General features: G+C 55.0%; 5 protein-coding genes across 7 annotated transcripts in view; 2 read left to right on the plus strand and 3 right to left on the minus strand.

Annotated features, from left to right (window-relative positions):
• The window catches only part of DIXDC1 (DIX domain containing 1), a 25,769-nt gene extending 24,028 nt beyond the window's left edge, over window positions 1–1,741 (minus strand). Inside the window, exon 1 of the mRNA XM_015649887.3 lies at window positions 1,487–1,741. Within this exon, the coding sequence (XP_015505373.1) occupies window positions 1,487–1,546 (60 nt within the window). The 5' untranslated portion in view covers window positions 1,547–1,741. The remainder of the gene's footprint in view (window positions 1–1,486) is intronic.
• A 2,797-nt stretch (window positions 1,742–4,538) lies between these two features.
• On the minus strand, window positions 4,539–10,384 carry C24H11orf52 (chromosome 24 C11orf52 homolog). 2 transcript variants are annotated; one of them, XM_015649556.3, is made up of 4 exons: window positions 10,025–10,357; window positions 7,291–7,331; window positions 6,584–6,630; window positions 4,539–6,313 (listed from the first exon to the last, which is right to left on the minus strand). In XM_015649556.3, the coding sequence occupies exons 1-4, from the start codon at window positions 10,054–10,056 to the stop codon at window positions 6,077–6,079; spliced, it is 357 nt and encodes a 118-aa protein (XP_015505042.1). In that variant the 5' UTR covers window positions 10,057–10,357; the 3' UTR covers window positions 4,539–6,076. The 2 variants fall into 2 exon arrangements, with proteins under 2 accessions (XP_015505042.1, XP_033375611.1); XM_033519720.1 differs by lacking the exon at window positions 4,539–6,313 and adding an exon at window positions 9,425–9,509 and having other exon boundaries at window positions 6,583–6,630; window positions 10,025–10,384.
• A 1,979-nt stretch (window positions 10,385–12,363) lies between these two features.
• HSPB2 (heat shock protein family B (small) member 2) lies at window positions 12,364–15,513 on the minus strand. The gene is made up of 2 exons (XM_015649595.2): window positions 15,308–15,513; window positions 12,364–14,352 (listed from the first exon to the last, which is right to left on the minus strand). The coding sequence occupies exons 1-2, from the start codon at window positions 15,399–15,401 to the stop codon at window positions 13,901–13,903; spliced, it is 546 nt and encodes a 181-aa protein (XP_015505081.1). The 5' UTR covers window positions 15,402–15,513; the 3' UTR covers window positions 12,364–13,900.
• A 1,644-nt stretch (window positions 15,514–17,157) lies between these two features.
• On the plus strand, window positions 17,158–19,889 carry CRYAB (crystallin alpha B). 2 transcript variants are annotated; one of them, XM_015649982.1, is made up of 3 exons: window positions 17,158–17,564; window positions 18,489–18,611; window positions 19,544–19,889. In XM_015649982.1, the coding sequence occupies exons 1-3, from the start codon at window positions 17,367–17,369 to the stop codon at window positions 19,745–19,747; spliced, it is 525 nt and encodes a 174-aa protein (XP_015505468.1). In that variant the 5' UTR covers window positions 17,158–17,366; the 3' UTR covers window positions 19,748–19,889. The 2 variants fall into 2 exon arrangements, with proteins under 2 accessions (XP_015505468.1, XP_018864483.1); XM_019008938.2 differs by lacking the exon at window positions 17,158–17,564 and adding an exon at window positions 18,204–18,353.
• A 2,768-nt stretch (window positions 19,890–22,657) lies between these two features.
• FDXACB1 (ferredoxin-fold anticodon binding domain containing 1) lies at window positions 22,658–26,243 on the plus strand. Its single transcript, XM_015649981.3, has 5 exons — window positions 22,658–23,067; window positions 23,519–23,675; window positions 23,805–24,008; window positions 24,419–24,577; window positions 24,868–26,243. The coding sequence occupies exons 1-5, from the start codon at window positions 22,884–22,886 to the stop codon at window positions 26,024–26,026; spliced, it is 1,863 nt and encodes a 620-aa protein (XP_015505467.1). The 5' UTR covers window positions 22,658–22,883; the 3' UTR covers window positions 26,027–26,243.
• The last annotated feature ends 422 nt before the right edge of the window (window positions 26,244–26,665 follow it).

A 26,665-nucleotide genomic window follows, 5' to 3' on the forward strand; every position in this document is an offset into this window, starting at 1 on the left:
TGTTTGTATAAAGGTATAATGGTTGTATAAAGGTATAATGGTTGTATAAATGCACAATGTTTGTATAAATGTACAATGTTTGTATAAATGTATAATATTTGTATAAATAACCACCAAACGGGCGAGCAGAGATGGGCAGGACACACAGGACGCAGTGAGCTCCTCTCTCATTTCCAGGGCCCGGGGTCCCTGGCAAACCACAGCTCCTCCCCTCGCTAAACCGATTTGTTTTACTTTTGCTGGCGTGTGTGAGGAGGCAGAGACCCCGTGAATCTGTTTTTATGCTGGGAGAGGGAAGTTTGTCCCAGAGCTGAGCTGCCTGTGGGTAAAACCAGCCGGGGTGAGGCACTGAACATCCCCGGGGCTTGCTCCCGCTATTAATCGTGTCATTAGTAAATAAGTTACTATTTGTGCCCGAGGAGGATGTGCTGCCCCCGAGCACAGGAAGTGTGAGCTCGGTTTAAAGGCAGACCTTGGCTGGCTAAAAGCGAGCCGGACTCTGTGCGGAGGAGGGGATGGAGCGATTCCAGCTCCGCCCGCACATCCCAGGACCCGGAGCCGCCCTGGAGCCGGGGACGCTCAGGTTTCACCCCAAGGTTGTTTTCCCGGTGGGCACCGGAGCCGGGAAGCCCAGCAGGGATGTCCAGTGATCATTTTCTGTGGATAACGGGGTGGTGCAGGCACGGCACCCAAGCTCTGCACGGCTGAGGAATCACCAAACGCTAAACAGAATTAAGAATAAAACCCCAAAGAAGATCCCTGCGACCAAGTGAGACATCAAATAGCAGCCACTCAGTGGTTCCAGCAAATCCCCCAGGGCTTTTCTTCCTTTCCAGCTTACAGACAGCAGATCCAGCTCCAGTATGGGCTGCCCGGGCATTACTGAGTCCATAAATATCCAACAAAACTCATTTTTTGTGCCCCCTAAAGAGGGGAGTCCCCACACAGCCACAGGAATCCCATCTCTGGAGTTTCTTGGTGCGTGTCCTTATTTTACGATTCATCACTCTCCTAGCAGAACAGGCAAATAAAGAACACTTCGAAAATTACATTTTCCCGAGTAAGTTGAATTTCAGCTCCCCGGGGATTCAATTTACAGTAAAAGATGGGGGTAAAAACCCCAAAGCAGCTCTTTGTCAGCCTCTCCCAAGAAATATGAGTCCACAAAGCAGATTTACACCCCCCAGACACACAGACACCGCACATCCCTCAGGATGGGAGTGGATTTTCCACAATAAACGCTGCCCCACAACCTCCAGCAGTTTGCATTATTTACCGGGACAGGGGCAGAGCAGAGAGAAGAGCACAAAACCCTCCGAGCTGCACAAACCCCGCCTGTAAAACCAGCCGCAAACTCTTCACCAAACTCCGGCCGAACCGCAGCCCCTGCTGAGGAACCTCGCTGTTTCCCCCCGCAATTTTCCGCACCGAGAACCTAACAAATCCGCACAAAACCATTCTGGGAAGCTCGGGGACGCGGCTTTACCTCGGTGAAGCCCTCCTGAAGAATATCCAGCAGATTCCCCCTGGCCAGGCAGGCGAGCATCGTCCCGGGCGAGCGGGCGGCGGCGGGCGGGGGGCTCAGGGGATGCGGGGCTGAGCTCCCGGCGCCTCGGGGCGCTTCTCCCTCCTCTTCCTCCCGAGCACAAAGGCCGGCAGCTCATGGGGAAGGGCGCTCATGGTCCCATCTGTGCAGCCCGGGCAGAGTTGAGCCGGAGAGGCGGCTCGCTTTGGGCATGCTCGGCGGGAGGAGGGAGCAGCCCGGGCAGAGATGTCACACGGTTGTCACGGCAACGCCGCGGCTTTACGAGATGCAGGCGCGGGGAAAACATCTGAAACCCATTTCCAGGCAAAAGCAAAAAAAAAACACCTCCCAAAACCCGCTGTGTAAATGAGATTTTTCAAGCCCGCCGTGCACAGGGAGCTCTGCTTGGTGTGGGGGTAGAGAGGAGGAGGAGGAGGAGGAGGAAGGGAGGTGATGCCTCGCACGGGGAGCAAAGCACACAGAGAAGATCTCTCTGCAGCCACAGGAAGCTGCAAGCCAGGCCTCGACAGCTGCAAGGTTTGCAAGTTTGAACGATGCATTTTTCAATGGAAAAAAAAACCCAAACAAAAACCCAACCAAACCCGAGAGGAAACGTCCAAACAATTAAACACAACCCCCAGCTCGTTCTCTACATCAGTAAATGCCCCCATCACACAAAAAAGTATCGAATATCTCCAGGCTGCCTCTCCAAGTTGGTGTCACCTTACAGGAAGTGCCCGGGGGGAAAGAAAAAAGGAAAATGAAAAGGGAAAGGGTGAAAGCCCCTCCAGCCAGAGGCTCTGCCCGGCAGGCACAGAGCAGCACTGACCCCCGTGCCTTGCCAGGCATTTCTAAGTGTGAGATGCATTTAAAAATAAACATTTTTTCCCCCCCTGCCTAAGTTTTGAAGCATCCTGAGAAAAAATTAATGGCGTAATTTCACTATTTTAGCCTGTCACAGCTAAAATGCAGAGAGAGAAGCAACAGGTCAGTTCCCTCTGTAACCAACACAAAAGGAGGTGGTTCCCTCACCTCCAGTTTTAAATTATTCATGTTTGCTCTCCCTGCTTTTCATAATTCCGTGGGAGTGGAGATTTTTATGTTTTCATCGATTCTAATACCACATCTGTTAAGCAAAACAACAGATTACAGCGAGGCTTTGCACAAAGCCTTGTAAGCTGGAGCTGCTGGGGGGTTGGAGCCTTGATCCCGTTTGCTTTTGAGCTTCAAAATGCCATTAAATAAATGTTTAACCCCAGTCTTTAATGCAATTGAGTAGCTTATGCCTGTGCAATTCCAATAAAATTTTGTGGGAAAACAAAGTGGTTCCCCCATGAGACAACAAGTGACCTAATTTTGAAGGAAAAAACCAACAAAACACACTTGGAGCTTCCACTGTGGATTTAAAATGCTCTTCTTGACTACCAATTTCTCCTATCTATTTATATTTATTACATTATATATATTTACCACCTGATTTTTATGTGGAAAACACCCATTCATAGAGGATTTTTAATATAACAGGGAAGGATGCTGTGATTTTTGGGTCAACCAAGAAGAGCTGGGACTGAAGTCTGGGATCCAGAGGCTCCCTTTCATCCCATCTCCCTTTTGCAGAGCCCCCTCCTGCCCCAACACCAGCACAGCCAAGGCAAAATGTTCCAAATGTTCTCCTTTTTCCTGCTGGGATCAGGTACAGTCCTGCTCAGAGATTTTCTCATCAAAGATCTGCTTCTGCAGGAGGTTTCTTATCTCTGCCTGAATGCCAGGGAATAAAAACCAGGCTGGACATGCTGAGCCATTCTTCTGTCCATTGTGGGGACACAAATGGGGTCTGGGGTGTGTGTGCGGGCTAAAAATAACTTTTAAAAATTAAACTCCACTTCTCCCTTTGTGTTTCACTGTGAATTTTCCAGCTGCTCGTGGCGGGAGTTGTGTTTTCCTGTCAGTTTTCCACAACAGCTGCCTTTCAGTGCTACATTCTCACTAAAAGGAATGATGCTTCAGAATTCCCCCTGGATTTTCCCAAAGGAAAATCCCCAAACCTCCCCAAAGATTCCAAACCCGATATCCAAAGGATGCTCCCAGCAGCTGCTCCCGGGGTGAGTGACCTCCAAGCCCAGCCCACGGGGTGGTGGCAGTTCGGTTGGTGGCATTGCCATCTCCTGGTCACTTCCAGCACGGCCCCAACCCTTGTCCTTGAATACATTTGGTCACTAAAATTTGGGGTTGGGGGGGGATAAAACCAAAAGGGGCTGGTTCAGGGATTCACCTGTGGGGTTTGTGGCTGCGGCAATAGCCCGAAGAGCTGCTCAAAGCTGCTGCTGCATCGGTGCCACCGACCCCAAACTCCTCGGGAAGCACCCAAAAGAGACAGAAAGGACACAAAAAAGGATGCTGGGAACTCACAGAGGGTGCGGGAGGCTGCGGGGGGTGACAGGGCACCGTGTCCATCACAGTCCCCATGCTGGACGTCACCTCAGCGCCCAGGGAAGGTCCCGGCACTGCTGAACCTGAGGGGAAAAGCAAATCCCGGGTGCCTCTGGACATGGGATGGGTCTGGAGCACGGGGATAGCGAGGAGCAGGGCTGGGATGGGCTGTGGGACGGGAATGTGGGGACCAGGCACAGGAACAGGAGCAGGGCAGGGCTGGGGGGTGAGGAGGGGCTGGGGATGGGGTGGGATGGGGAGAAATGGGGACAGGGAGAGGGCAGGGATGGGGTGGGATGGCATGGGGTGGGATGGGTGCGACACGGTGGGTACCACCACCCGCAGCCCGGCCCTACCTGCTCCCGGTGCGCGTCTCCGGTCGCCATGGGAACGGAGGCGGGATGGGGCGGGATGGCGCCGGCTCCGCCCCGGGATCGGGGGCCGGGATCGGGATCGGGATTGGGATCGGGATCAGAGCCAGCTCGGGGAAGCCTTTGCCCAGCCCCGCATCGCAGCCCCGGGAGCGGAACCCCGTGTGTCCCCCAAGTCCCGCAAAGCCTCGCCCAAAGTGCGGGTTTATCACTTAAAACTAAATATTGCTTCTTTAATCGTACATCAACACTCGTTTGGCACACACGGCGACCGCGGGAAGTACAGGAGATTTTAATATTCAGTGCAAAACCGAGTCCTTTGGGAAAATATCTATTGCAGAATACGTGGATTCCACAATTCCCCGTGGAAAGCCTGGGAAAAAAATCACCGGAATGGGAGCATGGAATTGTCTCTAGCATGAGCTGCGCTTCCAGGAACGGCCCCGAGGGAGGTGTGGAAACCGGAGCTCCTCAGGGAGATAAAGAACCATTCCAGGGGCTCGGGCACTCATTAAAACAGGTAGAAAAATTCCAAGATTGGTCCTCAAACGCCTCCACCCTGGCAAACACAGCCGGGGGCAGCTTTTTCACCACGAGCAGGAACTCCTTCATGCTCTTCACACCCAGCTGAGCTAGAAAACGCAGAGTTGTGTGTGTTTATAAAAGGCACCATTTCTAAATGCTGCCCATGACCGGGGCTGCCCCCCAATCTGCTCTGCAGGCCATGGCTGAGGAGCAGAATGTGCCAGGCCTTGGTTTAGTGCCTGAAGATGTGCCTGGGGAGCCCTGGCAGTGCTGCCCAGTGGCAGAAGCCGTTTGGGCCATTGCTACTCTCAATTATTGATGTTATTTGAAATCCAGAAGCAGGTTCCCCGAGGTGGAGCTGATAACCCCACGTGCTGTGTGCTCTGTGGCACTGGGGTTTACAGGCAGGGCTGACAGCACAAAATGAGGAAAAAGTGGAGGCAAAGTCCAAAGTCCTCTCCAAAGCTGCCCAGGATTCATTCCCAGTGTCACAGGTAGCTGCTGGACTCTGAGAACTGCCCTAAATATTGGCAGTGATTTGCAGCTAAATTGCCAATTTTCCCTTGTTTCCCTTCCAGTCAGAGCCAGGAGCTCACTCCTCCCTTGTTTGCATGGAGGAGTGAGGATGCACCTCTGAACAGCCCATCAGTGACAGAAACTGTTCTGTACTCCTCCTAATTCTGCATTTCTGGCTGCCAGGTGCTGTGGGGAGCTGTAGAACCCTGATTTTGGGGGAAGGGGATGCACACAGGGCCTGGCTGCACCTCCAGGGACAGCTGGTGGAAGGAGAGCGTGCAGCAGATCCTGCTGAAGGTCTCTCCTCACAGCACCACCCACGAGTCACTCTGCACCCTCAGAACTCGAGCACTGACACAAAACCCTGCGCCAAAACCTCCCTTTAGTCCCAAAATCCCCAATTCCCAGAGCCAGCACTGGGCTGGAGCTGTGCCACAGGAGGGATTTCCTCCCTGCAGCCCTGAGCCTTCAGCAGCCCAGCAGCAGCTCTGCAGCCTCACAGGAGATGTGCTGCCAGCTCCAGGGGCAGCTCTCCCGGGGGAGGAGGCGTTTTTAGCCAGCAAAATCCGATGGGAAACTCCTCAGTGAGAATGTCTGAGGAGGGAGACACAGCCTCTCCCAACTCTCTACACGTCCCTGAGGTTTCCTCGCATCTACAGCTGCGAACTCCTTTTCCTGCTGAAGGAGGAGGACCAGGCCATCAAGTCTTTTAGACCAAGGTCCCATTCTTGCTGTCGTACTTCAGCCTGGCCCTGGGGAAGTTGAGGGTGGCATATTCCGTGGCGTTCTGCAGCTGCAGGTTCTTCACCTCGGCCGCGGAGCGCTCCGGCACCTTGGAGAACACCTGGATGTCGGCGTAGTGGATGCTGTCATCCTGCTGCACAGCCTTGGGCTTGCTCACCGTGGCGTACACGGGGACATCTGGGACATCCTCGTACGTGGGGACCTTTTGAGAGGGGAAACAGCTCTGTGGCCTCAGCTCGGTCAGACCCCGCGCTGCGCCCAGCATCTCCCGCCCTCTGACACCTCAGGGTCACTTCAGGGAGTAAAAACAGGTGGAAAGAGCCATGGACGCTGTGCTGCACAGCCTCCAAATGAATCCTGAGAGGATTCATGGCTCTGAATTCCGCCCTGTGTCCTCCCAGCCCACAGAGCTCTGGGCAGCTCTGTCTTCTCAACACACACTTAGGAAAGAACCCTCTGGAAAGTTATTTACCTTCCTGCCAGGCTGCTGCTGCTGGGTCTCATGCTTCACATTAGCTCCTGCAAAAGAAACACCAGGAGGTCGGCTTAAAGCAGTTTATTGTTCCACCTTGGGATGCAGCAATGTTGTGTTGGCCCATGGGCTCTCCCCACGGGGAAGAAATCAGATTTCCACCACATCTGACTCCCTCAGCCCTGATGCTGCCCTGATGTCTCCAAGAAGAAAGCCTGGGCTTGTTTCTTTGGGAAAAATAAGGTTTCCCAGGATGCCAGCATGCTGTGGACCGCAGAGTTCTTGGCAGAACCCACAGACACAGCACAGAGAGCTTCTTGTCAGGCCCTCAGAGGAGTCAGATCCACTTTTAACTTTGTTTATTTCCACTGCTGTCTGGCAAGCACGTTTTGTCCAGCACAGTCCAAAGGGCACAGGGCACAACTTGAGGAACACACTTTATCCTGGGGAGTGTTGTCAGACAGATCTTTGCAGCTCCTGCCCTGCTGGAGAGCACTCGGCTGCGTTTTCAGGTGGGACTTGGGTATTTTTAAGGCACTGCTGAAGTCCCTTCCCTCCCCACCTCACCAAAGCCTGTGGCACATCACCCTCCTTGCTTTAAGATTTGAAGAGATGCTGCCTCAAGCTCCTCTCGAGGAAGGTGCAGAACAAAAGGAGTGTGGGAGGCACCGATGTCACCTCCCGGGGGCACGGTCACAGATCCTTACCTTGCTTTTCTTTCTTTCTCTTGAAAGGCGAGGGACACTTCCTGAAATCAGAGAGACACATCAGCCCTGATGGTCCCAAACCTCCCAAAACACCAACCCAAGCCATGCCTGGGGTACCACGGAACGGGACAGGCCCAAGGAGAGCCAGCAAAGAGCCACAGCAGAGCCCGAGTGACCCTGGCAGAGGAAATGTCCCAAGGGAAGGTGTGGGGATGTGTTTGCTCCTTCTGGGACACACCCAGCACACCCCACAGCCAGCCCCAGCTCTCCCTGCCTGTCCTCCCATCCCAGCAGCATCCCAAGGGATGAGAACTCCTCTCTGGAGCTCTGCAGCTCCATTTGCAGAGCTTGGCTGGGCAGGGCACGATCCCAGCTGGCACAAACCCCTTCTCTCGGGGCAGCTGCTCTGCCAGCCCCACTCCCTGGGCTTTGGCCGCTCTGCCCAGGGAGCAGCTGTCGGACTGAAGGTTTCAGACACTTTTCCTGTTCTCAGTTTTCCACTCAGAACAGAACCAAACCAAACAAGCTTTGCCCTCGCTACGAGCCAAGCCAAACCCTCCTCTCAGCTGTACCTGTGTGACCAGAGAGAGACAGGCCAAGCACAGATCTGTTCCAAGAGAGGACAGGAGCCAAATTCATCCCAGCTGTAACAGCAGAGCCTGGAGCCGAGCTCCTGCAGGCTGGGACTGGCAGAGGGGACTCGTGTCCCCTTCTGGGACAGATGCAGCACGGAAATGTCACGCTCAGAGGGCTGGGGAGCAGGTGCCGGCCCTTGTGCAGCCCCTCCTGCACACACACACACCAAAGGGTGCAGCTGAGAGGCTCTCAGGGGGCTGTGGCTCTGCTCAGCAGCTCAGGCAGAGCCTTGGATGGGCTCAGGGAATGCTGTGTGTCCCACAGGGCGAGCGTTTGCCAGCCAGGAACAGAGCAGTGCCCTGGGCAGGGCTGTGCCTGTGCCAGCTCCACGGGCAGGGGACAGCACAGGCTGTGCCTCGGCACTCCAGGGGAAAACAAAAATCCCTGGGAATGCAGGCAGAGCTCCAGAACAGCCAGTAATGATTAACCAGGCCTGGGCAGGCAAAGGTGGCTTCGGGCAAGGCAGGGTGGCCAAGGCTCCAGCACTGCCACACAGGCACCTCCAGCCCTTCACAGGCAAAATCTGGGGGTTTTCCCCAGGAATTTGGGGTTTAACTCACAGCAGCAGCCCTCTGTGAGGCTCTCACAGCCTCCTCCTCCCCTGTCTGCAGCATCTCTTCCTTGCCCAGGCTTGTGTGCCAGAGCACTTCCCTTCCTCCCAGCACTCAGACACTGGATTTCACCAAACCAGCACCTTCTGAGGCAGAAGCAGCAGGGTCCCTCCCCTCTCTGCTGGCAGACAGGCGGCTGGGCTGGCATTCCTGCCTGCCTCCCTTTGTGGAGGGAACATTGCAGGCAGTGTGTGGGCTGGAGCTATTCCTGTCTGCAGGATAATCACAGCCAGGCATCTCTCCGGGAATGGGGACACGTGTGCCACGGGAAATGGGAGCAGGGAAACCTCTCCCCTCCTCTCCAGAGCGGGTCAGACGTGTTGGAACTCCCAGCCTGAGAGAATTCTCCACGGCAGCACCCATGGCCCTGCTCCTACACTGCTGCCTCCCCTGTCCCCGTGCCAGGGCCATCCAGATCCTGCCCTACACAATCCTGGGGCCTGGATTTGGGCAGCTTTCCCTGTCTGTGCACACTTTAGTGCCACTTCAGTGGTGAGAGCCTGGGGCCGGCCCTGCGCAGGGACAGAGGCGCCCAGACCCGAGGGCACAATTCCTTCATCAATAACTTCCCAGACAGAATAAATTTGCTGTGACAGCTTTTCTTTAAAGACCTCAGACTGTGCCCCAGGCACCCCCTGATGGAGCCCTGGCCTGCTGATGCTCTGGGTGCCTCATTTACCCTCTGCCACAGGGCAGAGGAAATTAAAAATGGGAGTTCTGGTGGGTGACCAGCTTTCCACCTCCCACCTTCAACTCCTGTTCCAAATCCCAAACTCCTCAAGGCTCAGGGCTTGGAAGAACCTCGGTGTCCTCATCTCCTGAGCCTTCCTCCACTAGGTGATGCTGTGCCTCTTGGAATTATTAAAAACCGGATGAATTTCTCGTACTTTCAACAAACGCAGCGTCGGCCAGAGAACGTCCTCGGAGCTTCATCTGATATTCACGGCTCTTCCCCTCGCAGCACGCCCAGAGCTGAAAATATTCCCGGTTGGCAGCGAGTGATGGCATTTCTCTGCGAGCAGGAGGTGCAGGGCACGGCAGGAGCCAGGAGGGGTTGAAGTGTCACCCTCCCTCCCAGGGAGAAAGAGCCACAGCATCCCAAAAACGTGGCCAGGATCTCCCGAGCGTAAATAATCCCCAGACAGACGCGGGCAGGGAGAGGAGCTGGAGTGGCTGAGGGCAGGATGGGGTGGCTGAACCCCAGCCTTGTCCCGGGGAGCTCTCCAAGGGACACCTTGTGGTGTTCACCTGCCCGGGGAGCTCTGGCAGAGGACGGCGATTTTCACCGCGGGATGCCGGGCTGAGATGCGACCAAAAAAAACCCCCTTGTCCCGGTCCTGTCCTGCCCCAGGCAGCTGCCCCGTGCTCACCTGTCCCTCCCCGGCCAGGTGCGGGGCTCAGAGCCCCGGCGAGCCCGGCACAAGGGCGCAAAGGTCCGGAGCGCTGCCGGGAGCCGCGCCCGGTGCCCGCCCCGCAGCCGCACTCACCAGGGCCGGCCGCAGCCGCACAGGTTGCCCATGTCGCTCCTTCCCCCGCCGAGCCCGAGCGCTCTCTGGACAGGCTGGGCTTGTATTTCCTGGTTCCTGCTCCGGCTGCAGGGAGTGTCTGCCGCCAGTGTCGGGTTTCGGAGCGCTGGCCCCGTGTGCCATCTACTGCCGGCAGGACAGGGCGAGCTCTCGCCGTGTCCCCACGCGTCACCCTGCGGCTAAAACTCGGGTTTGTTGTCCCAAACAGCCGTCCCGCCGCTGTCCCTGAGTCCGGCCCGCAAAATGGGTCGGAGGAGGGATTTCAGACAAAAGGAGAAGCGCCAGGGTGGGACTTCGGTGCTGCTCCATCCTCGCACCTCCAGCAGAACGCGTGGCGTGTGCGGCACCAGCCGGGAATGAGCGGATTTCCTGCAGTTCTCGGCTGAGCTCTGCTGCCCCGCAGCCTCAGGGACACTGGAAATGCGCTTTTTTCAAAGCTACCTGGATAAAAGTGTTCAGTTCGGTGCCTTTGAGAGCTGCAGGGTCCCAGGAGAGCCCTCAGAGCCTTAAGGAGCTGCAGTGCAGCTCTCAGGCTCAGCCCCAGCGGGTCAGATGGGAACAGGGACATTCATTCACCTCTCTGCCCCTGGTGAGAGCCCTTCAGACTGTCCAGCCCGAATGACCAGAGCCCTGGTCATTCCTGGACCTAAGGATCAGGCAATTCCTGGGATCTCAAGCAGGTCTAAGATAACAGATCCTCCTGAAAGATATCATTTTATTGTCATTCTTGAGCAGTAACACTGCCCCACAGCTCTGACCCAGTTCTGTGCAGGACTGATCCCTCGAGGGGTGTCCAACAAGGGGGTGAGCATTAATTCACATTTCTGTGCCAGGAGTTGGCCCTGGTTCCTACTGCAGGTGTACCCACGCTCCCAGCCGGGCTCCCAGCCCCATTCATCACCTCCCCAAGGGCACAGCAAAGCTTGGACCCGTCCAGGAGTGGCAGAAGGAGAAGGATTCTGCTTTGGAAGGGTCACAGCCAGCTCTGGGTGAGCTGCAGTGTGACCTGCAGAGCCTGAGCCTTGCTCTGACTCTGCTCCTCAGCTTGGGCTGGAGAAACGCCAGGATGAGATTTGTGCAGACAGCCGGGATTCAGTGCTGGTCCCGTGTTCTCAGGGTCCTGCAGGGTCCAGGTGTTCCCAGGAGCCTGTCCCTGCCTGGGAAGCTGCAGACTCTGTGTCTCTGGGCTTGCCACAGACACTGTTGTTTTAATGAACCAGCGTCTGTTTTGATTTCTGGGATAACTCGGGCTTTGTTGCTTTGTGGGGAAGGAGGGGGAAAAAAAGGTCTGGGAGCCTGTTCCCATCAGCCTCTTTCACAACTACTGGAGCTGCCGCTTCGAGCTCCACCAGAGAAACAGAAAAGCACCAAAAACATTGGCAGGGCCGGGGAGAGTTTGGCTGCCACCCCGCATTCCCTCCCCAGGCTGTGTCTGCGGGGATGGGAGCAGGCACGGCTCCCGGGGATGCTGCGGGGTGGGGACAGTGCGGGGACAGTGCGGGGACAGCCCTGCCCACCCCCGGGCACTGCCAGCCCTTCCCGCAGCGCTGTTAACAGAGCTGTGACATCCGCACAAAGAATGAACGCGAGGGAGAGCAAGAACAGGGCCAGGAAGAGCTGGGGAGGGCACAGAATTGTGTAGTCACTGCTAATTCTGAGTGTTTTTATGGCAAGAGTGCCCAGATCCCTCAGGCACCGGGACAAGTGTGGTACAGGCACACACCGAGCTGGCACTGTCTATCAAAAATGAAGAAGAGAGAGCTCTGCACTGTTCTGGGCACTCCTTTTGTCTCAGAATCGTCTCCCAGGGCAGCCCCAGCCCTGGCTGTGTGCTGTTTTCGGTCCCCAGTGCTTCACCGAGCTGCTGAGCAGGGACAGATGGCATCTGATGGCCCAGCCTTGTCATGTGTCCCTGGCTGTGTGTCCCTGGCTGTGTGTCCCTGGCTGTGTGTCCCTGGCTGTGTGTGTGTGCCTGAGACTTCATCCCAATCACAGGAAACCTGCAGCAAGCAAAGGGACATTTCTTGCCAGAGCAGGGACAAAGAGCAGCCTTTTGGAGCCGCTGCCACAAAGTGTCTGTGAGTCTGGGGAAGCCTTTTATAAGGGAATTATAAGAATAATAAAGGCTGGCCGTTCCTGAGCCCACACACACCCAGGGTGCTCTGCCCTCAGCACAGGGCTCAGGAGCTCATCCCTCCTGAGATCTGGGGTCTGGGGGGTGTTGGGTGAATGGGATGCAGGTGATTAAAAGTCCCTAGCTCAGAATTATGCCTGGAATTATTAATCACTTAGACAGTGCCTGTTGCAACGGTGATTTTTTATTCTGACAGTTTCTCTGGTTCTACTTCAGGAGTCAGGGCAGGAGGTCCGACTGAGGTACCGGCTCTGCACTGGGCTCAGCCACCCTCCCTGTGCCTCCTGAGCCTGGCAGGCAGGGCTGCTCCTCATCTGACTGATCCTCAGCACTGCCAGGGCCCTGGGAAGCAGAAAAGAGCTGAAAATAGCCGGGCAGCACTCTGCTCTGCTCTGCTCTGGATCCCACTTCGCCTGGCAGGGGACAGAAATCAGCCTCACATCCGTGTTCCAGCTCCCAGGGGGATGTGCTGGGCAGGCTCCTGAGCGGGGCATTCCTGGCCCCAGGCATTCCTGGCCCCAGAGTGGGGTGGAAGCAGAGCCACAGGGATTGGGGGAAATGACATCCCCGAAGATTTTGGAGCCTCCCCTCCCCTCTGTTGGGAGAGCTGCACCCAGGCATGCCAGGCACCCCCAAATTTAGCCACTGACACAGCATTTTGTGTGCCTGGCTTGGCCCTGATGACACAAGGGTGGCAACTGTCACCTGCTGAGCCCTGGGGCCGCCGGGGCAGCAGCTGCCAGCACCAGCAGCACACACGATCCCTGTCCCCATCACGAGACTGCGGGGACATTGCTCATGTAGCAGCATAGGGTCTGCAAAAGCGGCCAAATTCAGCCCCTCCCTGCCCTCACAGACAGGCAATTGTGGTCTGAGCAGTACTTTGGGGTTCAGTCCCCTCACAGAGGTCTGTGTGTGAAGGGTGTCCCGTAACCACAGGGCTGAGCAGGCACAGGCTGTGGCTGGACATTAATTTGTGCCCCATGAACTTGGGTTCATTCCAGCTGCAGGTCTGGAGATGCTCAGGGACCTTCCAAGGGCTCCTCACTCCTCACCTTCTGGTCCTTGAGGTCACTTCACTCTGGGCTCCCTAAATCAGCAGCTGGGCCAGGGGGGTGAGGCACAGAGGTGGCCACAGTCCCTCCATGTCCCCTCTGGTGCCACTTGCACAGATGAGCTCAGTCCCAGCTGGGCACTGTCCATTCTTCCTGCTGCACAGGAGCAACACGAATCCAAGGCAAACAAGAGAAGAGCAGAGGCAGATTTATTCCTCTCTCCTCCTGATTGCTGCAGGCACTTTCACAGACCAACACCCACCTTCCACAGCCACGAAACTCAGCCACCAGCTCAGAAGCCAGGCACTGGGATCCCCTTTTCTCTCTTCCCAGTGCCCTTCTGGGCTAGAGCACAGTCCCTTGAGACACAGCCTCACAGTTAAGGGTAGGAATGACCCTGGGGTGAGAGCAGAGCTCCCTGCATGGTGACCTGACCTAGGAGAAAACTTGCATTACAGTCACTCACACACACACTTCAGTCCCACTCTTTTTTTCCAGTTCCAAGTCCCGTTTTTTCCCAGCCATCAGCCTCGAGAAGCAGAAGTGTGGCTGCCTCAGGGCACTGCTGAACACCGAGGGTGAGGAACAGGGGTCTGGCATTTCGCATTCCCCATCCCTGTCCCCCACACCTTCCCAGATCTGCAGCCTTTAGGATTTTTCCTTCGCTTTTCCTTCCTCAGCCTGCTCCTCTTTTTCCACTGGCTGCTCCTGCTGGGTTATCTTCACCTCGTTGACTCTGGCCTTCACCTCCTTGCCTGTCCGGGGAGCCACAATGCTCAGGATGCCATCGTGGGACAGGGTGGCCCTGACCAGCAAGGGATCCACGTCCAGGGGCAGGATGTAGGTCCTGGTGAACTCCCTGGAGATGAAGCCGTGGCGGTCAGCCTTCTGCGGGTGCTGCCCCACCACCTCCAGCAGGTTGTCCACGGTGCGGACGCTGAGCTCGTCGGGGAGGAACTGGCAGACGTCCAGGAACACCTGGAACTTGTGCTCGTTCAGGCAGATCTCCGAGGTGCCCCTCTCCAGCTGCTTGTTGATACGGGGCCGGATGTAGTAGCCGTGGTACAGGGCAGGGGCCAAAATCTCCGATGGGGACACACCTGGGAAGGAGACTCAGTGAGGAGTTTCCAGGGAATGGGGTTGGAGGAGTTTGGGACCTGGAGAACACCTTGGCTTTGCCACATACCCATGACAGGGGTGGAGTCTGCTGCGGTTCCCACCTTTGTGCCCCTAAAACACACCCAGAGCCACATCCCTGCCAGCCCCTGCATGCCCCTGGGCTGCCCAGAGCTGCCAGCAAGGGCTGGCATCCAGCTTGACATGTTGAGAGGGCCCGGTGGGTGCACGGGGAGCTCGGCAGCACCGAGCCCACAGCCAGGGATGGGCATGGAAACTGCTGATGGTGAAGAAACCGCCCTGAAGAACTAAAGGCCTTTTGTGTGCCATTGTCCAGAGGGCTTTCCTTGGAGCTTTTTGCCTTTTCACGCTGTTGTGCTGGTGCTGAATGGTTCTGCTGCTGCCCACATTCCTTCCCCTCCAACAGCCACTGCCCAGCTTTGTGCTGAACTCCCCAGCTCAGCTTTTCTCCACATCCCCCGGGCTGGAAAAGCTTCCCCCCCTCCCCAGAGCGATTTTGCTCCATGTTTTCACAGCATGTGCACGAATGCCAGAGCATGGCTGGCATGAGGGAGGGCGGGACAGGCAGCAGTGGGCATGGATGGAGAAGTGGACATGAAGAGAGAGACCCTGGCTGTTCCCTGGCTATTGCCTGGTTATTCCCTGGCTATTCCCTGTTTTCATCCTGGTTATTCCCTGGCTATTCCCTGTTTTTTCCCTGGTTATTCCCTGGCTATTCCCTGTTTTTTCCCTGGCTATTCCCTGGTTATTCCCTGGCTGTTCCCCCCTGATTTGATCTGGGTTTCTCCACTCAAAATCGCTCAGCTCCAGCTTCCTCCTCTGGAGCTCAAGCTCCCCGGAGGGAATCCCAGCAGCCCTCCCTCCTGCAGGAGAGGGGAGAAAGGTGCAAAGAGGGGGAGATCCCACCTCCTTCCTTACCTTCTCCAAAGTTCTGGTCGTAGATCTTGCTGGGGTTGGCGAACTCGTACTCGGAGCTCATGGGGTAGGCGTGGGGCACGGTGCGGGCGGCCATGGCGTGTCCAGGACGGGCACCTTCCCTCCTTCCTTCTTTCCTTCCTTCTTTCTTTCCTTCCTTCTTTCCTTCCTTCCTTCCCAGCCCTCGCTGCCTCTCCGAGTGAAGGCTGCAGGCTGCCAGGCTTCAGCTGGGTGGATTCCAAAGGGAGGAGTGTGTGATAAAAAAGATGGACCAAAATAGCCCCGCGCACAGGCCCCAGGACGCCGGCCCGGGGCGGCCAGGGAAGCTTCTCGCTGCATTCCAGCAGGGAGGGCAGGCACTGCCCAGGGACACCTCGGGGACACCCTGCACATCCCCCCGGCCTCTGAGGGTCCCTTCTGGAGCAGGGGGTGCATGGGCAGCCCAGCACAGCCCAGGGGCTGAGGGGAGCAGGGCTTGCTCAAAGCAAGGCTTGCTCAAAGCAAGGCCAGCGAGAGGCTCCCTGGAGCAGCCTCGGAGAGTCCCTGATGCTGGAATTGGTGGAATTGGGTGGCTGGTGCTTGTTCAGGCTGTGTAATGAAGCCACTGCCCACACCCATTGCCCCACAGGGAGCTTGGGGCTCAAACCCCTGCGTGAGGAGCCTGGTTTTCCCAGAAGCTGAGCTCAAGTCTTCTGTTCCTTTAGTGGTGAAGGGCTGCAGGGAGTGAAGCAGGGATGCAGATGCCACTGCTGTCACCTCCCCATCCTGAAGCGTGCTGGCTGCCCAGGCTCTTCCCTTAGCCAGGGCTTTGGCACAATGTCATGGAGAAATGCTGGTGCCAGACATGGCCAGTCCACCCAGGCTCTGAACCTGGCGTAAATCCAGTTTTACTGAGCAGGGCTGCTGGGCTGCTGGTGCTGCAGCAGGGGAGGAGTGCCCAGCTGAGCTCTGCATACCCTGAAACCAGAGATTTCCTTGAGCCCTGCAGTGCAGGAGAGCAGGTGCAGTGCTGTTGATGTAATGGGGACTTGGAGAGGGTATTTATGGCCTGGGCTGCTGCACAGAGCAAATCCTGCCTCCCTATTCTTGCAGGCAAGCCGAGAGGAAGAGGCTCAGAGCCTTTTGCAAAGGGCTGGCAGAACTGGCAGTGCCTCTGAGCCAGAAATTGTGTTTAAATTGTGAGCTCTCACAGGCAGAGGAGCTCTTGCCCTTCAACAGTTGCTGGGCTGGACCCATTCCTGTGATTTGGGTTCATGGGTGAGGCAGGAATTAAAATAAATGCGTGGATTATTAGGAGGAGAGTTGCAGGAAAGCAGGTTCGTGCAGGGGCAGAGGCAGACAGAGCTGTTCTGCACCCCTGGGTGCAGTGCAGCACCGTGGAGGCCGTGACCATGCCCAGGTTCTCTCAGTGTAGGGGTCTCCCCATCCATAAAAATGTGCCCTGCAGTGGGCAAAAGACCGGAGGTGTTGGTGGAGAGATCCATCCTTTACTCACACACACTGTGAGGGCTCTCTGGGCTGCAGAGCTGCACTGCCAGGACCATCCCAGCAAAGCCCTGCTGGCACCTTCCCTTCCCGTGGTTTTGGGGCTCCCTTTGCTGCCGGGACAGGCGCAGCCCCAGTGGGCGATGCTGGAGCCGAGCTCCCGGGAACAACGGCCCCTTGTCCCGGTCCCTGAGCCAAAGATAGGAGCTGCATTGATCCCGCTGGCATCCAGAGCAGCTGGGAACATGGGCCAAGCCCGCCGGGGACTGTGGATAAACAGCACGTGGGCAGCGGGGCGGGCGCGGGGCACTCCGGCTTCTTGCTGCCCCATTGGGCTCCTCTTCTTCCTCTCTCCCCTTCCCCCTCCTCCTCAGCAGAGCGCTCAAATCCCTCAGACAGCTACTGGGCACCGCCGAAGGGCCCGGCCCAGGAGTGGGACAATAAAATCCCTGACACCACTGTTCAAGAGGCCTCGGGGGGGTGGAAGGCCAGGCCAGCTGCACGGGTATAAAGCTGTCCCCGCTCCCGGCACGCCACTGCAGCACAGTTGTTTGCCAGGCTCCTCCAGCGCTCTCCAATGGATATCACCATCCACAACCCCCTGATCCGCAGACCTTTCTTCTCTTGGTTGGCACCGAGTCGTATCTTTGACCAGATTTTCGGGGAGCACCTGCCGGAGTCGGAGCTGCTCCCTGTTTCCCCCAGCTTCAGCCCCTTCCTGATGAGATCCCCCATCCTTCGGATGCCCAGTTGGCTAGAGACAGGACTCTCGGAGGTAATCTTTGCTTCTTCGGGCTCTTTGTGACGCAGCCTGCTGGCTCTGGAGGCCCAGGAGAGCTGAGAGCTTGGAAGATGCTCGTAGGTGTTGGTTTTTTTTTAGGAAAAAGGCTGGGGAAAAAGGTGCTGTGTTTGTGCCTCTGCGTTGTTTGGGATGGAGCAAGTGTGGCCATAGTGATGGGAGCAGAGGCAAACCGAGCTCAGTGTGCATGGCAGATCACCCTAGGAGCTGGCAGAGGAAAGGAGGAAGCATAATTTCCCTGATTTCCTTAATTTCCCTAATTTCTCTGATTTCCCAGTCTGCTGTGCCAAACTTTCATTCCCACTCCCATCTGAGAAGCAAAAAGCGCAGGGGCAGTGGGATCCTCATGTCAGACAGTGCAGGGGCCCGTGGCTGCTGAGGGAAAAGGGGCCTATTTGAAACAATCACTGCCCAGAAAAGCAGAGTTTTAATTAGATCCAGGACCCAGATCATGGAGCAGGCGCCTCCTCCCTCCAGGGGCTGAGCCAAGAGGCTTTTGCAAGTCAACTGTCTTATTTACAAGGAGCTTGAGGAGCTATTCCAAGCAGAAGGAGTGAAAGTATTCTTTTAATCCTTGCATAATGTTCCTCTTGATTTAGTGACCTGGCTCTGGCTGCCCAGTGAAGCAGCCATGTGAAAGAGTCAGCTTTAAATAAAGAGTCAGTTTTAACCAATTCAGCTGGAGAATCTCTGGTCCTGTCCTGATGGGCATTAATGCAAGGCCAGCACGGGACAGAGCCACTCAGATCAGATCCCAAAATAAAGGTCAGCATGTGTGTAGAGACCAGCTCAAGTCTTGACCTGCCGCATTCTTTTGTAAACTCAAACCCTCACCTGCTCTTGTCTGAAGTCACCTCCTTGCTTTTGCTCTTTTCTGAAATCACCTCCTGGTTTTTGCAGATGCGACTGGACAAGGACAAATTTTATGTGAACCTGGATGTGAAGCATTTCTCCCCTGAGGAGCTGAAGGTGAAGGTGCTCGGGGACATGATCGAGATCCACGGGAAGCACGAGGAGCGCCAGGTACCCCCTGCTTTACCACTGTGAGCTCCCTCACCTCTGGTGACTGCAAAACAACCCTGTGCTCATCTCAAATATTTGTAATTTCTTTTTATCAAGATGCTCTGTGCAATCCCCCCCCAGCTGATCCCACACAGGGCAGCAAGAGGGTGGAGGTTCATTGCTGATGGTGCATGAACTGTGAACTGAACTGGAAAATCATCTGTGAAATGGGAATTTTTTGGCTTCCCCTCTTTCTGGGAAGAGGTCAGGAGCGTAGGGAGGTGTCCAATGAGCTAAAAATGAACTGTAATAACCAAAGCACATAACGAATCAGTGCATTGCCCTGCGTGTTACCTTTCCTAGGCCCAGCTATCAGTTTCTAACCCTTAAAAGTTGTGTTCTGATGTCATTCATCCCTCTCCCTGCTGCCTCTGGAGATCTGTGTGGACACTGGGCAGGCAGAAATGCAAAGCCATGCCCGGAGATGTGACAGCATTTCCCTGCGTCCCTGGAAGTGCCATCCCTCGGAGCTCCTGGGAGCTCGGTGTGTCAGTCAGGAAACCCAGTGCTCCCTGTAGCTGCTGGGGGCCTGGAATCCCAACACCATTCCTGGAATCCTTTTTTGGCCAAGAAGAGAACCAAGCTGAGAGATCAGGCGCTGAGGGTCTCCGGGGCGGTTGGGAATGGCACCTCAGGAATGCCAGCACAGGGCACAGGGAATCCTCTGGCTGGCACAGGGGGTGGCACAGAGCTTCTGTGGAAGGCACCTGCAGCCCAGATTTTAACTCTGTCTCTTTAAAGAGAGCAGCTCATCCCCGGAACCCTTTTCTCTCCCCCAAAATCTTCCCTTGGAAAGCCCCAGCTCTGCAGCCTTTAGGCACAGACCCCGCGGTCGAGGGCGAACGCTCCTCATTAAAGCGCGGCCACCGTTCTGTGCCGCCCTTTTTGCGCAGGACGAGCACGGCTTCATCGCCAGGGAGTTCAGCAGGAAATACCGGATCCCCGACGACGTGGACCCGCTGACCATCACGTCGTCGCTGTCGCTGGATGGGGTGCTGACCGTCAGCGCTCCCCGCAAGCAGAGCGATGTCCCCGAGCGCACCATCCCCATCACCCGCGAGGACAAACCGGCCATCGCAGGCGCCCAGAGGAAATAGGGGCTGCTCTGCTGTCCCCCAAAGCCACCCCTGGAGGGCCGTTCCGGAGCTCTTTCTGCCACCGGGTGCCGGCTGTACTGAATGGCTGCTCGTATTATTTATGCTGAGTAAGTTTACTAACGAATAAAACCATGGAGAAGCAGTTTGGATTGATTTGTTTTGGGTTGGGTTCAGAAAGGTGGATAAAAGGTGCGGGGGAACATCATTTTTGGGCGGCAGGAGTGTCCAGGACAGCTTATCTGGGTGTTCAGAAGCACTTTCCTCATCACACCTTTGTGTTCTTTCCCCCTTCAATGCTGCCAGGGGATTTCAGAGTGTTTCACAAGCAACAGGAAAGTTTCTCCCGTGGAGATTAAACTGATAAAACAGCTCCATGACAATTGAAACCCATCTGAAGTGTGGGTATTTGATAACAGCTGGCTGGAAGACAACTGTATCTTAAATCTCAAATGATTCATGTAATGGAGAAACATCCAGGGGCTGCAGCCAGTTCAGAGCAGCTTCAGGTGAAAACTGCAGGGCTCCAGTAAACACAGATGTACCCAAAGAGAAGGAAAACATCTTGCTCTGATGATGCAAATCACATCCCTTTGAAACTCTGCTGTCAGTGCCCTTCAAACAGTGAGCAGGATCTGATGTCTACAGAAATAATCTGATTTATGCCAGCATTGCTGAGTGATACAAACCACTACTAAAGTCCTTTTCAGGCATCTTCATCTCCTTAGCACCTCTCTTCAAAGGGGTAGAAAGGGAAGTCTGGATGACTGGAACTGAATTTCTAAAATTCATCTTCAAAAAGAACAGTTCTGTAGCACAGATCACGAGACTCAGTCATGACCTGACCTATTTTCTGTGTTCCTTATACCTGCTAAGACAAAAGTTTTATTAGCAGGGATCACAGTACACCTCAGCTGAGCAGGGGGGGCATCCTTCTGTGGCTGTAGGTGAGAAAAATCAAATGAGCACTCTGTGACGCAGGCTCACTGTCAAACTCCCCAAATCCCCCCTCATTTCCAAGCTTTGCTGTTTCCATTTAGCTGGTTCTAATTAGCTCTGCCAGCTAAGGTGTTAATTTGGCTTGTCTGGCCAGTCACAGCCACCTCTGCACACAAGAACAAACCCCAGACACACACAGAGGTTTAAACAGCACGGATTAAAAAGCAGGAAGAGCATTTTCCACATGGCTTTCATGTGTGATGGGTCTTGGTGCTGGAAGGAAATCACTGCACCGCTGGTTCCTGAGCGTGTCTGGTGCTTTCCCTGCATCCTTTGTGTTCCTCCTCTGCCTGGAGGCCTGGGGTGCAGCAGGACTGAGCAGCTGGGCTGCACAGAGGAGGTTCCAGCTCAGATTGGTGGCCTGGAAATCCATGAGGTTTTTGTTCAAATCCTAAAAGAATCAGCATTGAAAGGAAGTAAATGTAAAGTAGTAAGAATTTAGCTTGAAAGTGCAACTGAGGGAAATCTTATTTACAGCACAGGGGGTTTGTCAGGCTCAGATCAGCAGCCAGAAATGGGAATTTTGAGTGAAAGCTCTCTGGGGATAAACTGCATGAGGTCAGCCAGACAAGAATACTTGAAATGCAAAACCACTCCCTGAGTGACCTGAAATACCTGTTCTGAGGTGGCACAGGAGCACAGCCCAGCAGGGGAGAATGACAGAAAACATCTCTGTCATCTCCAGGCACAAACATCATTGACAAACTCCTCACATCCAACAGATTGTCCCAGTTCTGCACATGCAAAATTCACTCTCTGATGTTTCCCTGTAATCTGAAGCAGGTTGTTTCCAAAGCAGTGAAAAGGAAAACTCACATTTTCCCTGGCTAAATACAAGTTTGGAGGGGTTTCTGTAATTATTGGAACGGGGAGGTTGTGTGGTAAATATTTTCTCAGTACCCAACACCTCTCCAGGCCACTTACCCATCATTTAAAATTGACAAAATGATTTTCTCAAGGCCACAGGGACACAGTGCCTGGCACAGAGCTCACAAATTGTGGCTGTGGGTCTATCTAGGAGCTCAGCTTTGCCCATTTCAAAACCCCCTGTGTCATTATCTGTGTGAAAGCTGTCCTGACACACTGTCCCTGCCCTGTGGGGCAGCTGTGGGCACACAAATGGAGCAGCTGACACGCAAGCCTGGCTGTTGTAGGTGTTACAGACCATAATTTCCTTCCTTCTCAGGGGCACTGTACACATATGTGAGGCAGGGTAATTAATTTACCTTGTATCACCCTGCTGAGGAATTAGGGACCTTGTCTGTAATTACTTGACACCAAATGATGCTTCCACCACCTTTCCACTGCTTCTTTTCTCTTTTTCTTCTCTTTCTCTCTGTCTCTGCTTCTCCCCTTTGGGAATTCAAGCAGCACAGATATTGTCAAAGAATAAGAATTGCAGGTACAGGTAAAGGTGAGCTCAGAGGAGGCCACCAAATTGATTATAGGGCTGGAACTCCTCTGCTATGCGGAAAGGCTGAGAGAATTGGGATTCTTGAGCCTGGAAAAGAGATTTCAGGATGTCCTAATTGTGGACTTGCAGTACCTGATGGGAGCCCCCAGGAAAGATGGAGAGGAACTATTCACAAAAGGCCTGGAGTGACAGGCCAAGGGGGAATGCCTCAAACCCGACAGACAGCAGGGTTAGACTGGACATTCATTAGAAATTTCACCCCGTGAGGGCGGTGAGGCTCGGGCACAGGCTGCCCAGAGAAGCTGGGAAGTGGCTGGAAGTGCTCGGGGATGGGGCTTGGAGCAACCTGACCTGGGGCAGTGAAAGGTGTCTCTGCACAAGATCAGCTTTCAGGTCCTTTCTAACCCGAACCATTCTGCGGTTCTGCGAGTCAACGATTCCTCGGCTTTTTTAACAGCCTTTTTTTTTTTTTTTTTTTTTTTTTCTCTCTCTTTTGGAACGCAACACCCATTTCCTACCCATTTCCTGCTGCTCGGCGGCCGGGAGAGCTCCCCGGATCCCCGCTCCCAGCGCATCCTTCCCGGGGACACCGCCACCTCCCCGGGACAGCGGCTGCCGAGGAGTCCCCGGGGGTGGCCGCGGGGACCCGACGCCACCAGCAGTGGCCGCTGGCCGGGCCGCACGTCATGAGCCAGCGCCGGTGGCCCTGAGCGCCCGCCTGGGGACATGTCCCCGCCCGGGGACCTGCGGCTCCGCCGCGTCCTGCTGCTCGGAGAGGGCAACTTCTCCTTCTCCGCGGCGCTGTGCGGGGCCCAGGGCACGCACGTGGTGGCCACTTGCTACGAGAGCGAGGAGGAGGCGGCCGGGAGAGGGGGAGCGGCGCGGAGCATCCGCCGGCTGCGGGACAGCGGTGGGTGCGCGCCGGGGACCGCGGGGACAGCCGGGGACAGCCCGGGGAGAGACCGGGGAGAGACCGGGGAGAGACCGGGGGACAGCCCGGAGACCACGGGGACAGCCCAGGGTGGGCACGGAGCTGCTGTGAGCCCTTTGCTGTCGCCCTCCTGGCATCGCTGTCGCCCCGTTGTCGTCCAGAGTGGCATCACTGGCCCGCGGGTCCCCCTCCCGCTGCCGTGTCCCTTGGGAGCCCCTCGCCACTCCCATGCTCGGCTGTTTTCAGAAGTTTCTGCTGTCTGGAAAGAGAGCAAAGAGCACACCAGGACTTCCTGGTGTGTGCCCAGTGCTCGAGGCAGCTCTCACCTACTTAAAAATTCCCTGGAGGATTTGCGTTCCCACCTTTCTTTAAAAATTTCCTTCCTGATAACCATCAGAGCGTTGTTTTGCTTTTGCTTTTGCTGTTGCAGGAGCCGAGGTTGTGTTTTCCGTGGACTGCACCAAGCTGAAGGAGCATTTTTTACCGGGAAAACGGGAATTTGATCGTATTTATTTCAACTTCCCTCACTGCGGGAGAAAAGCTGGGGTGGTGAAGAACAGGCAGCTCCTTGCACGCTTTTTCCATAGGTGAGTGAACCAGGAATAATTCTGTGTTAATTATCGGCCGTGGCACAGCTTTCCAGCTGCGTTCCAGGTGTTTTTCCCGGCACTGGGAGATATGGAGGTGTGCTAACAGTTGCTTGGCTTCCCTTCCAGCTGCTCAGAAGTGCTGGCACAGGAGGGAGAAGTCTATGTGGCCCTTTGCAATGGCCAGGGAGGGACTCCTGCGGACCAGCCCAGGAGGGAGTGGCACAACAGCTGGCAAATCGTGGCTGTGGCGGCAGCAGCTGGATTTATCCTCAGCGACGTTCATCCTTTCAAAGCAGAGACCATCCGTGGATACAAATGCACAGGTTACAGGTAGCCAGTTAAAACTGAAATTCCCATGTTTGTGCTCTTAAAATGCCCCAGTGCTAGAATATTCTTTTAGTGTCTTGTTGGCTGGAGAGGAACTGCTTTTAAATTTCCTTGAAATTTTCCTTGAAATTTTCTTTAAAATTTTCCTTAAAATAGCTGCAGTTCTTGTTCATCTCTAAGCAGAATAACCAAGATTAAAATGCAAGCTTCCTGCCAAAGCACCCTCTAAAAATAAGACTATCTGAGGATTTTAAAGGTCAAAAGCATCCGTTTCAGAAGGAATATCAATCTCAGCCTAAAGATGGGAGGAATGGGGGTTGGTGCTGGCAGGGACCTCTGGCCATCATCTGGTCAGAGGCACATTAAATATCAGAAATTATCCATGATTTTGCCCTGTTTTTGTGTATTTTCAGGAGTCAGGATAAATCCTTCTGTGTAGAGGGTGCTTTGAACCACGTTTTCACGCGGGGCACAGCACCCCTGTGTTTCACACCCATGAGCTGCAAGACACAACTGGGGAGCCAAAAAGTTTCTTTTCAAGTGCCACAAGTCCTCCTGGATAAAATTAATAGGTGAGTTTTATAATTAGTTTCTCTGGCAGTAGCAGCTCTCCTGCTCTCAGTGGGAATGGGGTCAGATAAATGGATATGGTGACTGGGAAATCCTTTTTTACCAGCAAATTGCAGTTAATTCTTGATTGTAACCTGCAGACAAACACTACTGCCCTGAAAATGTGAAAGGCTTGGCTTGGTCAGGTAATTCCTGGCTTAAGAATGTTTTGGGTAAATTGCTGCACTCAAATTGTGGCCACAGGAAGGAAATCACAGATGGTGTCTGTAATTGGCACTTTTATTTTTCACAGGGGTTTCCTCGAAGTGAATTCGAGTCATCCAGTAAGGACAATAAAGGAGAAGCTCAGTGCAGGGCTCAGCCAAGCTTTTCCACTGCAGAACACCAGCTCCTGCCTTCCTCTGCTCCACCAAGGTCACCCCGATGGTGTTTGCCACTCCAACATCTTCTGGATCACTCTGAGCCCAGAGGAGGCTCCAAGCACTGAGAAAACGTCTCAGGGACTGGAAAACACAGATTTGTTTTCTCATTTTGGCCAGGACACAGATAAGAATGTACAAGAAGGATGCTCAATTCCGAAGCAGTTTTATCTTAGGCCTTCCCTCCTGCCTCATGCTCAGGCAATAATAAAAAAAGGAGCTTTTTCTCCAGGGACACTTCAGGTTCTTTCCGGGCCAGTTTTCAGGAAATGTCGGATCACTCCCCACTCCATGCCTGTTTTCCATGAGATGCTCGTTGTGCTTGCAGTTGGCAGGGGCACAGAGAGCAGCTGTATCCAGATGTTGGTGGATAACATTAAAACCACCGTGAATTCTCTTTACCAGGGCATTTCTGGCATCAAACCCAACATCAGCCTGCAGGAAGCGACAAGCTTTGGAACTGAGCTAAGTGACTTTGCTGCTCTTGAATGGCAGCTTGGTGAAATTCAGCATTTCCTCTGTGTGGGGACAGACCCAGACCCCTCAGGTTCCTGTGTGGGGGTTATCAGGACAGCTCCTGATGAATTGAAGAGCCGTGAGCTGGTTGTTGTCTCAGCCTCGCTGAACCTGGACCTCCTGGCCATGCTGCTGTGTGGAATATCCGACTGGAGAATGCTCTGGACATCGGACAAGCGCTTCCTCAGGCAGTTTCCTGAGGGAGAGTTGAGGCTTTTCAAGAGTTTTTCCCTCTACCCACCTTCCTACGTGCACGATGTCAGCTTCTGGGTTCCTGACGGGGAGGAGTTTGATGAGGTGGCTTTTCACACCCTTGCCAGGAGGGTGTCTGGTGAAATGGTGGTTTCCATCCAGCTGAGGGATGATTTCCAGCAGCCAGGGACAGGACGGAGGAGCCTCTGCTACAGGGTGACTTTCCAGTCCTGTGACAGGGCCTTGGGCTGCCGGGAGGCAGCAGAGATGCAGCTGCACTTTCGGGAGGAAATACAGCAACACCTGGCTGTGACCCTGAGGTAGAACACCTCCCGAGGGGCTGCAGCAGCTCCTGTGCCAGTTCCTGACCTGGAAAATGCCACCTGCATGTCGCTGGAGCTCACACTGTGTTACTGCAGTGCCTGTCACAAGGGCGGGGTGGACTTGGAGCACCTTGGAGCGTTTCAGTGTGGGAGTTCTGTTAGTGAGGACTGAGCACTCTCCTGTTCTCTGTGTGTGTAATGAAACCGCGTTTTGTGAAGTGGAGCCTTTCTTTTCTAGGGTCCTGTGAGGGTAGATTCGACCTCTTTACTAATGAATATTCCTGCTGCTGTCCACCCTGAGCCTCCCCTCCTGGCAGGGACTTGTGCAGAGCCAGAAGGGCCCCCTGAGCCTCCTTTTCTCCAGGCTGAGCCCCTTTCCCAGCTCCCTCAGCCGCTCCTGGGGCTCTAAACCCTTCCCAGCTCTGTTCCCTTCCCTGGACACGCTCCAACCCCTTCATGTCCTTCCCGTGCTGTCCTTTCTTCATCTCCTGAGTGCAGGGGGTACCAAATAAAGAACATTAAATGTGGCTGCGTTCCCCGTTCCCTCACTTTCCTGCCCAACACTGGGCGGGGATGGACCCTGGCTCGGACCCGGTGTGAGGGGCAGGGACCCGGTGGGTGATGGACCCGGGTGTGCGGG

The sequence above is a fragment of the Parus major genome, chromosome 24 (genome assembly GCF_001522545.3).
Source record: "Parus major isolate Abel chromosome 24, Parus_major1.1, whole genome shotgun sequence".
In the NCBI taxonomy this organism is placed as follows: Eukaryota; Metazoa; Chordata; class Aves; order Passeriformes; family Paridae; genus Parus; species Parus major.